The sequence below is a fragment of the Crocodylus siamensis genome, chromosome 4 (assembly GCF_052110815.1).
Source record: "Crocodylus siamensis isolate JL-2025a chromosome 4, ASM5211081v1, whole genome shotgun sequence".
Classification (NCBI taxonomy): domain Eukaryota; kingdom Metazoa; phylum Chordata; order Crocodylia; family Crocodylidae; genus Crocodylus; species Crocodylus siamensis.
Window position 1 is genome coordinate 138413496 of NC_143398.1, and position 18106 is coordinate 138431601.

Here is an 18106-nt window from a genome sequence, read left to right on the forward strand (position 1 = left end):
AGTAGCTCCACCTATGAACAAGTTCTTCCATTTTGATACTCCAAAGGAAGAAACCATTATTAGGCAGATCTTTATAATAGGATCAGCTATCTACTTCTTCTATAACACTTAACATCTCACTGACATGAGTATAGGGCAGTTTGCTCTTTTCATAGCTGCTCTTTCAGGGTGTCTGCTAGTTCAGGCAGACACCCCTAGGCAGATACCAACCAAACATTATGTTCTCAACAATATAGGCTAGAGATTTCACTTGTTGTTGTTGTAACTGTGTCAGTCCAGGGAGTGTGCAAGAAGCAAGATTTGTGTTAGGTGAGCTAACATCTTTTAGTAGACCAGCTCATCATCAGAGATTTGAGAATGAGATTCCCTGGATTTTAGGATGAGATTCCCTTCTACAGTAGAAGTGCTAGGCACCTGCATTCTCTGATGAAGAAGGCCCTACAATTTTAATTTCAGTAAACACTGAATCCAAAACACAGGTGCTTCAGAGACCTGGAGAAATAAAAAAAAACTTGTTACTTTGATCATTAAAATAATTTTTAAGTTGTTAAATCATGATATGCAATTGGCTGATAGTTGTTCCACAGTGTTGTGTTGCCCTGATGATCCCTGGTGATTTAAACCAGAGCTAGATATAATACAAATACCATCATCCTCACAAACTTCGGATTCTGTTGTGGCCTGGGTTACTCCATTGGTTTCACCTGAAATTGAGGACAGTGATGTTGTCCCTTTTAAATATTAAGTGGTTAAAAGAGTCTGTGCTCTACATGGATTAAATTGGATGGTTATTGTGGTTCTTACACATTCCTAGTCTTAAAATGTACGTGGTAAAATAAAATAGGTGTTTTGAAACTGATGTATCTAGGTCTAGATTTTCAGGCCTTAGCTACATGCAACTCCCTATTTATGTGGGGAAATTGCCTGATTAAACCTTTGTAAAGGTACTTGCTTGTACAAATGTCCATTTTCTTTTCAGAAGGACTGGCTGTTTTGAAATTTTGCTTCTTAAAGTTTTAAAAGCAGACTGAGGTCCTTACATGAAAAGTGCAATATGGATGTAAAGTCTGAAAATCAATATCTTCACTCATTTTTCCAGTTATGATTTTTATTTATGGGTTTAATCTTACAGCATCTTATTGTTGATTTCAGTGAAAAAGAGTGTCATAGTCTTGAGGGATGGTTAATGTGACTGGAAAGAAATAGTAATAAGGAGGGAGTGATAGGGAGCTGTACAGAGTTAGTGACCTTCTCATTTGGGCTAGTGCATCCATGCTGATAAACAACTGTGTGGCTTGGGGTGGGGCTAAACCTTGGACCTCTACCAGGGTAGCAGGAGAAACTCTTTGAACACCAGATCAGATGTTTCTGGCTTCAGTTAAGGGTCCTTTGGCAAATGCGTAAAAGAAGGAAACACCTGGTGGGTTGTTCCCTCTGTCTAAACTGTCTCCCAAATCTACATTAGATTATATGAATTCACTTAGATCTCATCGCAGGAACTCAAACAGCTGCTTGTACAAATTGGAAAATAACCACAAACAGAAAGCAAATTCTGTTGCTACAAGCAAATTGCAGATAGCTGCTTCCCTGGGATTTTACATAATCCTGTTCACCTTCATGAATTTTAGAGCAGTACATTACCTCTACTGTCTCACAGTGGGAAATGATCATAACAGATGTATAGTGTTCCACATTCTGTTTTTATAAAAAAAAAATCTGGGAATTTTTCAGGGTTGATCTTCAAAACATAAACACTGGGATGAAATCAGGATAGAAGGAAGAAAAGGGAAAAAATCAGTTTCAATTGGGGAAATTTGGAGGTGAGGGAGGGAGGGAGTAAGGCTGGGACTAGGGGAGGGGCGTGGCTCAACCCGCCGGCCACTCCTGGGGCTACAGCAGAGAGAAAAGCGGGGGGAGTTGGTAGTGGTTGCTGAGCAGGGGGGATACGGCTTTTGCTGCTGTGCACCCCCTGGGAGGGCTGCGGGCTGGCGGACCCTGTGCTGGGCTCTTCCAAGGGAGGCATGTGCCCCTAGATCAGCGGCAGCAAGCACATGGTACCATGCCCTGCCTTTCTTCCCTAGCTGTGTTCACACCCCTTCCTTCTGATGCAGCAGCCTGCTGCTGGGCTGCCCTGGCATTTGGGGGGAGGGGTGAATGGTGCGCAGCCAGATGTGAAGTAGTGGGGACTCAGTCCTAACAGCTCCTAGTGCCCGGGGCAGGGCTGAAGTGGGAGCCACCAGGGTGCAGCTCAGACCCACCTGCTCTGGGAGCGATTCCTGCAACCCATCCCACCCCAACCAGGGTCAGAGCTGGGAGCCCCGTGCCCCCAGGCAGTGGCTCAAGCCACCCTCCCATGGCTCTCACACAGCCAGTACCACTCCCGCTCCACATATGGTCACTGCCCTCCCCTGTCCAGCCAGAAACTTGTGCCTCAGGTAACCGGCACAGTGGCACTTTTAGCTTACCAGCACCACCCATTTTTCAGTTCAAATCCCTGTTAACCAGCATGAGTGGGAAATGGGCCATTCCGCACTTGTGCCGGTCAACAGGTATTTGAACTAAAAAATGGGTGTAAATCAGTAAAAACTGAATGACTTAAAAAAATCAGGGAATTTATCAGTGAAAATCAGTAAAAACTGAGAATGTGAAACACTACAGATGCTTGCAAAACCACCTGATGGTCTGAATTTCTGAAAAATTGTATCTACAATATAATTTGGAGAAAAGTCAAGCAAATTGTCAGGTCCCTGGCTTTAAATAATCAATCTCTTGGTTATAAAAGGAACTTCCTAGCAAGATAAAGAAAATACAGATTCTTACCGTAAAATGCCTAGATAGATTTGGCATCTGTAGCTGAACAAAAGAAAAAGTCAGTTCCCTCTACAAACAAACATCTTCCTCCCCCAAATAAAACTAAAATTATTTGGCAATGCAGAAGTTCTTGACCACCTAGGCGATAGCGATCATTGCTTGCTGGAATTCACCATCCAGCACAGGGTGTCAAGGGCCTGCAGCAAGATGGTAGCCCTAGACTTTAGGAGGGCCAACTTCAACAAGTTGAGGAGACTAGTGGGTGAGGCACTAGGGTCCTTGAGGGCAGGGGAACTGAGTGTCCAGGACGAGTGGTCATTCCTTAAGGAAACGATACTCAGGGTCCAAGGGGAGTCCATCCCAACAAGAAGCAAGGGAGGCAAGAGTGCCTGAAAGCCCCCCTGGCTCACCAAGGACGTCCGGGAATGCCTGCTTACCAAAAAGGCGGCATACACCCAGTAGAAGGGGGGTGCTATCTCCAAAGAGGAGTACACCTCCTCTGCTCGGGCCTATAGGGGGGCTGTCAGGAAAGCTAAGGTGGACATAGAGCTAGGACTAGCATCCAAGATCAAGGATAATAAAAAGTCCTTTTTCAAATACATAGGGAGGATGAAGAAGGCACCAGCTAATGTGGGGCCCCTGCAAAGTACGCTGGGCAATCTGGTGGTTAAACCAGAGGATGTTCTCTTGTGCAGGGACCGGGACTTCCCCGCTGTGATGCCAGATGGACTCGAGGGGAACGCCTCCAGACCTCAGGTTGTGAAGGACCGGGTTAGAGAGCTTCTGGAGGGGCTGGACGTCTTCAAGTCAGTGGGTCCAGATGCTCTCCACCCCAGGGTGTTGAGGGAGCTAGCTGGGGTTATTGCAGGGCCCTTGGAATGGCTTTACGAGCACTCGTGCTGCTTGGGCCAGGTGCCAGATGCCTGGAAGATAGCTAACGTGGTCCCCATCTTCAAAAAAGGGAAGAGAGAGGACCTGGGTAATTATAGGCCCGTCAGTCTTACCTCTATCCTTGGGAAACTCTTTGAGAAGATCCTCAAGGAGCACATCTGTGATGGGCCGGCTTCAGGGATGATGCTCAAGGGCAGCCAGCACGGTTTCATTAGGGGCAGGTCATGTCAGACCAACCTGATTGCCTTTTATGATCAGGTCACAAAGGCAGTGGATGCAGGTGTTGCCGTAGACGTAGTCTTTCTAGACTTCAGCAAGGCCTTTGACACCGTCTCCCACCCTATCCTCATTAAAAAACTAGGCGACTGTGGCATTGATGCCTACACAGTCAGATGGATTGCAGATTGGCTGAAGGGTCGTACTCAGAGGGTGGTGGTGGATGGGTCATATTCAACCTGGGGGGAAGTGGGCAGCGGAGTCCCCCAGGGCTCAGTCCTGGGGCGTGCGCTGTTCAATTTCTTCATCAGCGATTTGGACGACGGGGTGAAATGCAACCTGTTTAAATTTGCTGATGATACCAAAATTTGGGGTGAGGTGAGCATGCTAGTAGGGAGGGAAAGACTGCAATAAGACCTGGATAGGTTACAGGAGTGAGCTGACATAAACAGGATGAGCGTTTCAATACTGACAAGTGCAGGGTGCTGCACTTAGGCAGTAGAAACCAGCAGCACACTTATAGAATGGGAAACTCCCTTCTTGAGAGCATGGAGGCAGAAAGGGATCCTGGAGTCATTACTGACTCCAAGATGAACATGGGCCGACAATGCGAGGTCACGGTTGGCAGAGCTAACCGGACCTTGTCGTGCATCCACAGGTGCATCTCAAGTAGAGCCAGGGAGGTGATCCTCCCCCTCTGTGCGATGCTGGTCAGGCCGCAGCTGGAGTACTGCGTCCAGTTCTGGGTGCCCCATTTCAGGAGGGATGTGGACAACATTGAAAGGGTCCAGAGAAGGGCCACCCGCATGATCCGGGGACAACAGGGCAGACCCTACATTGAAAGACTGCGGGACCTAAACCTGTTCAGCCTTCACAAGAGAAGGCTGAGGGGGGACCTGGTGACTGTCTATAAACTCACTAGGGGGGACCAGAAGGGTTTAGGGGAGACACTGTTTCCCCTAGCACCCCCTGACATGACAAGGAACAATGGACACAAATTATTGGAGGGTAGGTTTAGATTAGACATCCGCAAGAACTATTTCACAGTTAGGGCGGCTAGGAGCTGGAACCAGCTTCCTAGGGAAGTGGTGCTGGCTCCTACCCTGGGGATCTTTAAGAAGAGGCTTGATGACTACCTGGCTGGACTCATTTGAGTCCAGTCTTTTCTCCCGCCCAGGCGGGGGGTCGGACTTGAAGATCTACAAGGTCCCTTCCGACCCTACTTCTATGATTCTATGATAAGTGTTGCAGAAATCTTTTACAAGTCTTTTACGGATTCACAAAGCGTGAGATTAGTAGTAATGTATAGATTTACTGTTAACCTCCTGCTAGCAGGGTTTCTAAAGGAGAAGTATTTAATACAGAATTATGGGCAAGCTTACCCACTCCTGTCTGATGCACAGACTCCACAGGTACCAAAACCACTTGCTGAAATGCAGCTACCAGGGCAGTGAGATATGTTCACTCAATGACTGATCCCATGTGCTGCATGTATGCGTTGTCCAGTATACAGGGTTATTTAGGCATGAGTTAAAATACTCATATTGCATTCCTGGTGCTGCCAGGGACTCACTGTGCAAGCTGCTGCAAGTCATTTTGGCCAAACAGTGGCTTCCAGTTTTGATATCCAACTTGAGACATCTTAACCTTAATTTTTTTAAGGTTCTGGGCATCCCACTCTCCCACTGTCTTGGGTGCAATTGTTGGCAGTCGGTACTACTTAGCACTAAATAACAAAAATGTGATTATTTATACTCCTAATCTTCCAAAGACATCATCACAATATATGTAACACGGAGATGGATTTAAAGAGAAAAGTAGACATTAAGAGTGTGTAGCAAAAAAGGTGGATCTGTTAAGAATGACAATCCAGTAATATGTCCTAACAAAAGCTGACCCTGGGAAATGAAAAGCACCTTTCAGTAGACTGTGAAGATATGATTGTCATGGATCCACAGACAGAAACACTCTAGAGGATTTTCTGGCTTCCCCTGAAGGTTAGTAGGGGTGAGCCTCTGTGAATTATTTCTGAGGCAGGAACGGTTAAGGGGCGGCTGGAGAGGAGAAGGAGACTGGAAACCACCAACTGAGGGAGCTAACTGTAATGGGTGGGGATGCAGGGAGAGGGGAGACTCACCTTGGGAGATTTTCACAGGAATTTTTATGAGGCCTAGGTGGTAGTCTGAATGTAGGATAAAGATTTTGTCAGTTTTGTTTTACCTTAATCTGTCATCAGAGCATCTGATCACTTTTTCACATTTTATACCATTCGTTATCCCTTATAATAACCCCTTTTGTTTTATGTTACTTTCCTGAAATGCCTGTGGTAAATCTTAATTTCTGGGCAAATTAATAACCTGGGCATGCCCCTTCAACAGGGTGGCGGACCCCAGATACATATCCCCAAGGTATATTTCTGGGAGTACCTCAACACACTCAGGTTTTGTCACCCTGATGCACACCCATCTTCTCCTGAGGCTAGGTATCTCCAGAGTGTCTTAGAGGGTTGTCTAATCGCAGAGCAGTACAGCTCCCTGCTGCCTGGCCCCAGCGCCAGCAAAGGCAAAGCCTCCAGCTGCCAGCGTGCTGCCAAAGCCACCTGCACCATGCTGGACTCTTGGACCCGGGAGGGCACAAGTGGCAGTGGCAAAGGTAACTTAAAGCTGTCTTTGGCTCCTCTGCACCCCATGAGAATTGTAGCCAAAACTCTGCCCCCTGAATTTTATACCCAGCATTTCTAACTGGTTCTGGTGCAGACTCTTGGATTGTCATCTGTAAAAATGGGAGGGGGTGGGGAACGATACGTGACAACTAACTCTTGAAGTAGGAGTCTGAGGCCTTTCTCACTGGGGCCGACCTTGAAGAACACAGACTTAAAACCAGTGAGCGAAGACCTGAGACTCTGCTAGCACATACTTCCAGAGCATTAAAAGAATATTGAAACAGGATGGGAAAGCCTTGCTCCCTCAAGCCACAGAGCACTGCACCTTTCTTCAGCCTCTGCCATCTCCTAGGCTGAGGGGACAGAAGCAACTATTACTTCTTCTTTTGAACTATAGCACTGCACAACAGCGGTTCGGGAGGGCCTGCTCAATGAAGGCATCATGTGGGAGGGTTCAAAGGGATTGTTGAGCCATAAGTTTCTCCCTAGCTACACTGAGTTTGTGCAAAAGACATTTTTCATAGGTTTGGCTAAATCTGGACTTGTTTCCATGAGAACAGCAAGCAGGTGTATCTCTTCCAAGCCAGGTTCCTAAATCCAGAGTGTGCTAAAGTTCCTCAGAGAATTAGTCAGAAATTTTAGTTAACAGTTGTAAAAGTGCCTGTTTTCCTTAGCCTTGTTCTTGGAAATGAATACGTGTTAATTGCGTCGGCTTTCCCGGAAAAATTCAGCCTGAGGCTGAGGATTAGCACAGAAGACTTCAGCCCAAATGGCTGAAGTTTGGCAAAATTATATAAGCTACTGGAAACAGTAGTCTACAACAGAAACAACATTAGGCCACTTGAATTATGGGCAGAGCTATCCATAGTGTCATCTAGAGCAATGTTTCCCTTTTCTTGGTGACCTATACTTCTATACTTAGGACCCCAATTACAAGTCTGAGCCTGAGCAACAACACTGAATTTCTGTGGAGCTTGTGACCTCACTCATTAAAACCCAATATCCTACTTGATGTGACTCCTGGTTTGAGAGCTACTTGCCAGTGGCAAGTTTATGGTCTGTGCTTTTACTTCGTGGCAGAAGTGAAGCACCATGCCTTAACTATGTTTTTAGCTCAGAACAGCTCACACTTCAGTTATCTCAGTGTAAAAAATGCAGCTGTTTTGGCAGTGAGGACAAGTCCATACACTGCCCTGCATAAGGAACACAGAAACTCCACTGTAACAGGACATTTCTACCCTCTGATGTGCATCTGTTGTGTAGGGGGTTGCCAATGAGTTACACTGAGTTCCTTTTCCGAAAGACCCTACTTCCTTGCAGGACAGTTGGGACCCTGGACAGGCACATTTATCCTACTATAATTATTTATACATTATGTAAAAAGATCAGACACACAGTATACAGCCCTACTCAAGCGTAACTATCAAATCTGATACAGAATTACACTGGGAAAAATTATGGATAAAATTACATCAGTGTAAGTTACGCCACTGGAGGTGTCGTAGGATCATAGGAAAGTGGGGCTGGAAGGGACCTCTCAAGGTCTTCTAGTCTGGCCCCTGCTTAATTTAGAATTATCCCTGATCAAAGCAGCCCAGTCATATACCAGCAGCTTATTATGGGATGGATATGTGCTTGAGGGAAAGCAAAGGTTATTTACCATGGGGGAGCTGGTGATCTTTCTGTTCTGGCTCTTCTTGCATTTAACATTGTATTAAAACAGTATAGATTACACCAGTGTAAACATAGCATGTGTCTAGGCCTGCATAATTGTAAGTTACTGGGACTGTAACAGACATGGCATTGGCTTTTATTCAACCTGTAGTGCATACATGGGTTACTTCTGGCGATCCATAGCCTCCTTCCCTCCGCAGCTGGCTCCTATGATGAATGTGCAGTTTCCATTTGTGTAGCCATGGCACCTTGATTTTCATGTTTCCTACTTGTCTTCCAGCTTTTGTTAGTACAGTGGGAAAAGATCCATTAACAAATCCTTTTTGCTTCCTGTTCTTTAGGACTGCCTTAAAGCTTGTCAAGAACAAATCGAGTCAGTGCTAGTAAGCAACCTTAGGCAAGTCCGGCAGCAGCAACAGCAAAGCAATCCCTCTAAGACAGTGGATGAACTGGACCAGGCCAGCACTCCTACAGATGTGAGAGACATCAACCTGTGAGGACGTCAGCACAAAAAGTCATGCTTGTTCCTTCCCCTTTCCTCACCCCCTCTTTTTGTGTGTTTTTTTATTAAATCTTTTTTTATCTGCTCCCACATAGAATGTATTTAAAGCTCTTTTAGATACAACAAAAAACTGAATAATTAAAAAAAAAGCATTTGGTGCCTGTGATGTTCTACAGAAGGGAATCCCACAATATATTTGATAATTGCTCTTTGATTATGTATCAATGATATTAAATGCTTATAAAAGCATAAAGAAGTAGCCAGATAAATGTAAGCCTGCATTTGTGGGAACAAAGTAGAGTATACTTTTTGTGTATTATGACCTAGAGCATACACCCCCCTTTTTTAGATTTAAGAAAGGATTTGTGTGTGCGGTTTTATGGCTTAACTAGATTGCAAAGCAATAGATTAAGGAGTTAAGGCAAAGTGGGAAAGATCCCTGAAGTGGTTGAACCATAATGAAATGCAAAAGAGATTTGCTGATTTGTCACCTCTGTTATTAGTCAGAAGTGTTTGTTGGATCTCTGTATGTTAGTTGTGTTTACTCTTGCTGTCTGTGGTAGCTGCTACCTAAGAAAGAAGATGCTTTATTTTGCCAGCCGGAAGAGCAGGTGTTTTCTTTTTTTCTGTTTCTTTTTTTCCCTTCCCATCGCTTCCTATTTTTCCTCCAGAAATGGCTTGTTTTAAACACAGCGGCATCTTTGGCATAAAAAGGTGATCCTGCTTATCCAACTGTGGGCCAAGCCAAAGTACTGAATGTTCGCATTAGATGGGGGAAATACACTGATTAAAAACAACCAGTCAAACCGCCTCTGAACATTGGATTCCAAGATGCAATGGATCATCTGAGAAAGCATTACATTCATTCACAACGCTAATGCTACACATCAAGGGTAACTTTTGGCAGCTCCTTAGCTTGGCGTAAAGGCAATTAAATGATGCTCTGCCCATCTTCCTTTTTAACATGTCCTCGCTGTGTTAAAGAAGATGAGATTTTGTTTGAATCCTTCCCTGTCTTCCCCTCTCCCCTTGAAAAAGAAATGACATTTTCCAACATTGTATTAACTTACTGGTCCACAGTTAGCATTATTGTAAACCATTTCATTCGAAAAGCACTTTGAAAATTGTTCCTAAGGGATAAATGAGATGGTTTATGACAGTTGTGCTGAACAAAAAAAAGAGAGAGAGAAAGAAAATAAAAAACCCACAAAAGTGAAGCTTTATAGAGCTTTTGATAGTTGATGTTTTCCAGTATGTGGTGTACTTCATTAGTTAGGGTGTTGCTGGAAATTCCAACACCTGCTTCGGATGACATTCCTGTCATGACATTCCGGATGAAAGTCTGATAATTCTTTGTATTGTCTGATGTGACAGAAGGATCTTAATACCACCTGCATGTTTATCTATGGACAATGAAAGAAAATTGCTGGTGCATAAGACAAATGGTAACCATCAAGATGTGTGATTATGAATTTTATTACAAAGGTGTATTCAGTGTACTTGAATTTATTTTTCCTGCTCCATCTGTTTAGAAGAGGCATTTAGATGGTAAAGGAGTTGGGGCAACTTTTTTTTTTTTTTTGCACAATTGTATTAACAGTTTGCAAATAGACAGTATGAAGCTGTTGGTTGAAATGTTCATGTTTGCATTTTTTAAGATAAAAATCCAGAAAGAACATGCTACTTTGAAGAATATTTTATGAATGGACACTGCCATACTTGGCTAGATGAGGGTAGAAAATGGAATAAGAATCTAAGGGGTTTTTTTGGTTTTTTTTTCGCTGCTAAGAAGCTATGATTTGTTTCATTCTTATTCACATTAACAGTACTTAGCTGTATTGTTTCACTGAGTGTGCTGCTATTTTATAAACATTTTTATAATATATTATTTTACTGCTTAAATTTCAAATCCTGAAGTAGATGGTTAAGTGGAGATATGATGAGTTCTTTGATTTACTGGAAATGCCCTGTACAGTTTGTTTTGTTTTTTTTTTCTAATAGCGTGTTCATGATTTTTTTTTTTGTTTTATTTTTCCTGATCACATCCTGCAAAGACGGTATATTTACCTCAGGTTTACTGGACAAAAAATGGTTCCCATTTTCACAATACCTCACAATTTACAGTTTTCTTTCTGCTGGGAGCCTCATGGAATGGTCAGTGCAAAAGGCAGCTGAACCCTGTGTTTTTTTGGACAAAGCATAGTTACTTCAGTTGTGTTGGGGAACAATTGCAGAGTGCTGGGGCATCGGCTCCCTATCGGTCTTAGGTATCCTTTTCATAGTGGAAAAAATACATTAACTTGAGGACCTGTTCAGCAAAGACTTCCCCCTTTAAGCCTCAATCCTGGAAGTGCTTGTGACCCGATTCTCCACTGCTGTCATCTGTACTTGAGCAAAATGAGTGTCAAGTGTTACATCCGCACAAGTGGAAAAAATGGAGTTGGTAGCATCATACATCCACTTTTGCCCAGGTGCAAATGACTGTTCAAATGCACTAGCCAGTGGGAAATAGTACCTTTTGCCTGGTGTGATTTTTATCACAATAAGTTGTCCCACGGAGCTGGATTGTGACTGGCAGCCTGTCTGCATTGTTACACTGCCCCAGGAGCAGCATCCTCAGAGCCACAGTTCTCCTGGTCTCCTCTGTTCTGCAGAAAGAGTCTAAACTGCATCAGGTCTGTATGCAGTGCACTGCACAGCTTCTGATGCACCAGTGCAGCTTCCCTGATAATCATATTGGGATGGTGAAGCTAAGTCTCTGCCCCTTCCCAGCCACCTGTGCAAAGAGGGGATGTAGCAGGTCTGGTGCCTGCTTCCCCATCCACAGTATTATCCCTCATGCTCATAATTAGCTAGGTTATATTTGAGCCCTTGGAAATCATTATGCCTAATCATAACTAGGGACCTACCTAAATTATGGCAGAAGTTCACAGCATAGTGATACCTTTAATTTCACTTTTCTTTTTGCCTTACCCCTCCCGCTCCCCTGATGCTGAGGTGCCAAGAGGCATGGTTTTTGCCTCTCGGCCACCGGGGGGGGCACACATAAAAAAGAACGAGATTAAAGGTGCTGCTGCACTGCGAATTTCCACCATGTTTTAGGTAAGTCCCTACTCAACTATTCAGTAGCATAATCAGGGCTTTAATTTGCAGTGGGTTTGGAACAGCCTAGTCTTGCAGTCATCAGAGAGTTTTGCCTGAGTATAGATGAGGGGATTAGGCCCAGTAGTCTTCTTTTAGGGGGTGAGTGTCAAAAAATAAAACAAATGGTCTAATATTGCCAAGCTGTTCGAGTCCCAGATTTTACATGCTTTCAACACTGTACATTGTAATAACAGACAGCTTATTGGAGCTATAGCAAATAATCTCAGTGCAACTTGAAAACAAACCTGGGTCGCATTCCCACACATTCTTTCAGTGGCACTCCATGTGACTGTAGATGGCTTTGCCATGGGAAGGAGTTTGCAATATCAGGGTCAGAGAGACATGAGATTGTTTGATTTTGTGAAATAGTCCAATTCTGCAAGAAAATCAAAAACCTGTAGCGTGTTACATTTTTTTGGCAGAAAAATAGAGGGTTGTTTTTAAGGGAGGACTGGATTTTTTGCTCCATGGTATTTGTTTAGTTGTGAACAAAATCCTTGCCATTTTCAGAACTGTTACTTGTACATTTTGTTACTGCAAAGATGATTTTTCACATTAAAAACTGGTGAAACTCAGAAATTCAGTCCTCTCTGATGCAAAATAATCACATTGTAAAAAAATTATGAAAAGTAAGATTCTGGAACCACAGAATAGCTCATATCTACACAGCCCTGCTACTTATAAGAACTTAAAATGGTACATATTGTATTTCATATGAAAGTATATCACGGTAATTTGTAAACTGTGGACCACATTCTGTCCTGACTTGTACTCTTTAAAACTCATAGATTTCATAGATTTCATAGACATCAGGGCTGGAAGGGACCTCGGGAGATCATCAAGTCCAGCCCCCTGCCCAAAGGGCAGGAAGTCAGCTGGGGTCATAGGATCCCAGCAAGATAAGCATCCAATTTACTCTTGAAGGTGTTCAATGTAGGTGCTTGAACCACCTCCGATGGCAGACTGTTCCAGACCTTGATTTTATCCATTGATTTTAATTGAGCTGTACACTGTAAGTCAGCACAGCATTTGGCCACGTGTGCTTATAGGGATCGCTTCATTTGCTTCTGGCCTGGAGCACGACAGTCGTTGTGTGCCAACACCACTAAACAACTGCCTGTAGAATAGAAACTATAGGGAGAATGTAGGTCAGCAGAATGAAACATAATTACTCACAGTGGAATTTGGCCAGGACAGCAAGGATAATTGGGAAAAGTGTCATGGGATCCTTAATAGCCACAGTGGTCAAGCCCCTGATTTTTCATTTCAAAAGACAGCACTTTTTGGAGCATAGCTCGTCTTACCATCATGCAAGGCATGGTTCCACTATGAACTCAGAGGGATGAATGCTGTCTGCCAAATGATTAACACAACTTCTGGTGTTTATAATTTCTTTGGGGGTACATCCTCAAGACCCTTCTTGTACAGGCAGATGTGTGCAGCCAGGTCCTGCCACCCATGCCTAGCTGTATAAATTTCAGTGGAAGGCACAGGGGTATGTTTTATACAGATCTGAGCACATAGGCAGGCTGAAACCATAACATTCATTACACCAGAGGACTAGGTTCCATTCTGGACCCCTGCACACAGTACAGGAGGCTTCCTTTTATCTCTAAACACACCAACTTTGAGAGAATTCTCAAATTAATACAATTCATTCCCAAACCAAGAATTAATTCCCAAAACAGGAGAGACCACACTGAAATCCTGTGACCCCTCACAGTTAAAAGCTTGAATCACATTGCCAATTTTCTCTTGTACTCAATTACGTAGTTTTTTTGCATGGATGGCAAATAACACCCAAGTTACAATAGGACATCATGTAGTGCCTGATCGTGCAAACTCTTTTGCATGGGAGTACATTACTGATGTGAGTGGCTCCATTAAAGTCTATGGCTCTTATATAAGTTTGCTTATGTGTATGTTCAATGGGTCAAGTCCTTAGACGATGAGATCTTATATTACAGGGTTGTTGGTACCTTTGTGTTCTCTTAAAACTTACTACAGAATGGTAGAATTAAATAATGTATTTCTTTAAAGGTTGTAATAGTACAACCTTTTGGTGGCATTTTCTCCACCAGAGTTAAGACTAGTACCCTCTCCCCCCTCCCAGGGTGCTCTTTGTGATGGAGTAGATGTTAAAAACTGTCTTCAAAACAGGCTTTTTAGTCCTGGTCAGCAGCCAGTTTAGGATTGGAGGTCTTGATAGGTGGATAAATGGATGCTCTCCTTTCCTCCAGCAGCTCCTGCAGCCAAGCTGGTTCCAGATGTACTGGCATCTGCCCTGGAGAGGTCACTCCAGTTTTGCTTTATCTTTCAAGCAAGGATTATGTTCAGTGACCTGATGTCTCACTCGGCGCAATTCTATTGTCTCGCAAGACAAACACACATAAACAATATGCATACCTGCCATCTATAATTACAGCCCGTGTTCATGGCCTGCCATATCTAAAGTAAATTTTAACAAATAAATATGCTGGATGGTGCAATGATACATTAAAACATTTACTATGCATTTGGAATCAAGGGGAAAAAAATTACTATGTGTTAAAATATGCAGCATAGAAAGTACGTACAATCTGGGCCCTAAACTTGACAATATCATTTAAATGAGAGCTATCAGACAGACCTATGCACAACTTCCATATTAAGCTGATGACAGGAAAAACAATGTTGTTTTATGTCTAGCATCAAGAATCCATAATTTTTCTACAGATCAATTTAGGGAAAAGTATATTCTGGAGATTGTATCTTTGAGGATTCAATATATTATGGCGCACATAATGGCACACATTTGTCATAATTAACCAAATATTTCCCATATGTCTCTACCTTCTATGAGTTCCATCACCATAGTATCTGTGTGCCATATAAATTCTAAGATATTTTGTCTTTCCAACATCTCTTCATGGTATGGAAGTGCTGTTATCCATTTAATGCTGCTGATCTTTGCTTGAATAATTGGACAGCTCTTTAGATGCCAGCAAATCACCTGGCCACTGGATTTTTTCCACTATGTTTATTACCATTTTATCATGTACCTCAGTAATCACTCTCAGTTGCACAGTTTCTGTTCTCAAACCTTTTTTTTTTTTTTGCTTTAACGAGTGTGATGCCATATCAATTCAATGTTATTCTCTCACAATGTGCTCTTTAAGAGGTGTGGATGTTTATATGGTCAGGGGATGCTAGAGAGTGCGGTAGTAGACATGATCAGTGTAAACAAAAAGTATGTAGAAAGTATGTGAGATTGGTTTTTTTGATGGATAAGATTCTGATACAGTGTAGTTTCAGTTACCTTTTAAAAGGTCTTCTCTGTTCAGTGTTAAGTCATTTTTATTAATAACCTGTTGTTTTGACTAGTTTAAAGATGGTTTTAAGAAAAGTGTTTTGGTGGTATTAGGCATGCTGTATGGACAATAAACTCACCTTGACCTAAACTGCCTTTCTTGTTCGTTTTTTTTATTTAGTCAAATCCTGTTACAGTATTTCTAGAGTCCTGCACCCATCAGGCGCATCCACACATGCAAGCATGTGTGCTTGCAGCAGCTCAAATAGAAGCAGTGCAAATTTGAGCTGGGACTTTGCCTCTGCGCACGTGCTTGGACATGCACTTTGTTATGGAGCAAATTGTGCCACTTGGGGCAAAATAACCCTGCCTGGTTCCTCCCAAATCTGCAGCCAGGGGGAGCTAGAACCTGGGGCCAGTACCTGTGCTGTCCCCAGCAGTATAAAAAGCTGCCCTGTCCTGGCCTTATCCGTACAAAAAGCTGCCTTGGCAAGCAGCTCAGGGCTACTTGCTCTCAGGAGCTTCTGGGGCCCCAGCCACTTGGTACCTGGGGACACTACCCCTTGTGCCAGCTGGACTGCTGCAGCAGTGTCCCAAATCCATTTTTTAAAAATACCCCAAAATCATGTTTTTCCACAATTAAAACAAAAGACCACCCTATACACATACACACGCGCGCACACACATATATATCTAGACAGAGACAGCAATCAGTTGGGCAATGCTTTATTGGTAAATTTACAATGTTAAAGCAATGTGGAAGCCTACCAGTGTCTCTATCATCATGATAAAATAAATTCTAAATACTTATATGTGTTGATGTATACTTTTGGTTTTCTTCACACATGATGGGTGTGTGATGGGGGGATGTGGTGTTTGCAGGAAGGGGGTGGGAAGGGGTGTGGGGGAAGGCAGGCGGGTGTGTGTGGAGGGATGTGGGTTGGTGTGGGGCAATTTATGGGGGGGATTGTGGGTGTGGGGGGCTGCTCAGGAGGGGTGGGTCCCCTAGCCCCCACAGGTTGCATCCCCCCAGCATATGGAATGCCCCCCACACACACAGGGCCTCAGCTCCCCCCTGGAGGGCCACAGCCCCTATCCCCCACAGGGCCCCAGTCCTGCCGCCCAGGGTCCCAGGCACCCTGGAAGGCCACAGCTCCCCCACCCAGGATCCCAGCTCCCCCTGCAGGGCCACATCCCACCCACCCAGGGTCCCAGGCACCCTGAAGAGCCACAGCGCCCCACCCCCAGGGTCCCAGCTCTCCCCTGGAGGGCCCCAGCCCCCCCCACCCAGGGCCCATAACTTACCTGCAGCAGCAGCAGAAGTGGAGCACTATCAGCTATGGTGGCCGGACATGGTGCAGCACGTGGGGACCACACGCCAGGCCCAGTCAGGTCCTGCCGGCCCTGGGGACCGTCTGCCACCCGGCTGAGACAGACTGTTGGTGGCAGGACCCAGCATGGCACGTGGGAACTGTGTGCCAGTCCCAGCTGGGTCCTGGGGCCTCTCTGCTGCCCAGCCAGGCTGGGCCATGGTGGCAGGACCCGGCGCAGCACACGAGGACCGCATGCCATGCCCAGCCAGGTCCTGCTGCCAAGGACCCGGCCTGGCCGGGCAGCAGAGGGGCACCAGAGCCAGCAGGACTCAGCTGGGCACGCTGCACGGTCCCCACATGCTGCACTGGGTCCCACCTCTGCCCTGCTGTGCCTGCGGGGGGGGGGAGGGTGGCACATGGCAGGCCCTGGGCTAGCCCCATGTGGCTTGATAGTATGGCTTTGCACTGGACCAGGTCTCACAGCTCCAGGAGGCATGGGTCCTGTGCGTGCCTCCCGAAGCCCTGTAACCTGCTCCAGTGCAAAGCCAGACTACCAAGCCACACAGGGCTAGGCCAGGTCCATACCTGCCGCAGCCCTGGGGACATCCCCCCACCACTCCCCAAACTCCACCACATCCCCCTGCCACCGCTCACCCACCCACACCAATGAACCACTCCACCTTACCTTGGACAGCGCCGGGGGCTGGAGGCAGCAGGAGAACCGACACCAGAGCATGTCTTTTGGAGGACTGACTCCTTGGCACGGTCTGGAACCATGCCTTGCTCCGCTCTTCTGCTAAGCAGTTTTTTAGACCCTTGGATAACCAGGGGACCAATTTTCTCCCTGTGTTGCAAACTTGCAGTGTGTAGAACATTTTTTTGTTTCCACACATGCCTCTTGCCCCACCTCAAAGAGGTTTGAGACAGGGCAAGTGGCACATACACACTCGTCTGGACGCGCCCATTCAGAACTTATTTCTGCACAGCATAGCACCTTATCTAGGCAAACCATACAAGGATGAATGTAAAATGTGGCCCTGTATTAAACTATACCCTACAGGAGAACAGCCCTACTTTAAATAGTAACTCATTTGTTTATATATATAGACAAATTCTGATATATTTTTCTAATGGGAAGGTCCAATAGTATTTAATAGGGGTAAAACTCTGAGAATGTTGATTTAATACTTCCTACAGAAGCTATATGAGTATCTCCAGAATCTTCTCAATAATATAGAATTTCACAGAGACAGAATTCTTTATCTTCTCTATTATGTTTTTCAAACCATCTAGAAACCTACAAAAATTACCATTGTCTCACATTCTTTCAGACTTACAGTTTCATAGATGGTAGGGTCAGAAGGGACCTGAGCAGATCATCTAGTCCAACCCCCCACCATGGCAGAAAAAAGTACTAGAGTCAAACAACCCCAGCAAGGTGTTCATCTAGCCTCCTCTTAAAGACCCCCAGGGTAGGAGCCAGCACCACTTCACTTGGAAGTTGGTTCCAGATCCCACCCGCCCTGACAGTGAAGTAGCGCCTCCTGATATCTAGCCTAAATCTACCCTCTACCAGCTTGTGACCGTTATTCCTAGTCACTCCT

At 44.8% G+C, this 18106-nt stretch overlaps 1 protein-coding gene across 1 annotated transcript in view; it reads left to right on the plus strand.

Annotated features, from left to right (window-relative positions):
- The window catches only part of CCND2 (cyclin D2), a 53370-nt gene extending 38030 nt beyond the window's left edge, over positions 1-15340 (plus strand). The window contains exon 5 of the mRNA XM_090043892.1: positions 8596-15340. Coding sequence (XP_089900018.1) covers positions 8596-8751 — 156 coding nt within the window. The 3' untranslated portion in view covers positions 8752-15340. The remainder of the gene's footprint in view (positions 1-8595) is intronic.
- The last annotated feature ends 2766 nt before the right edge of the window (positions 15341-18106 follow it).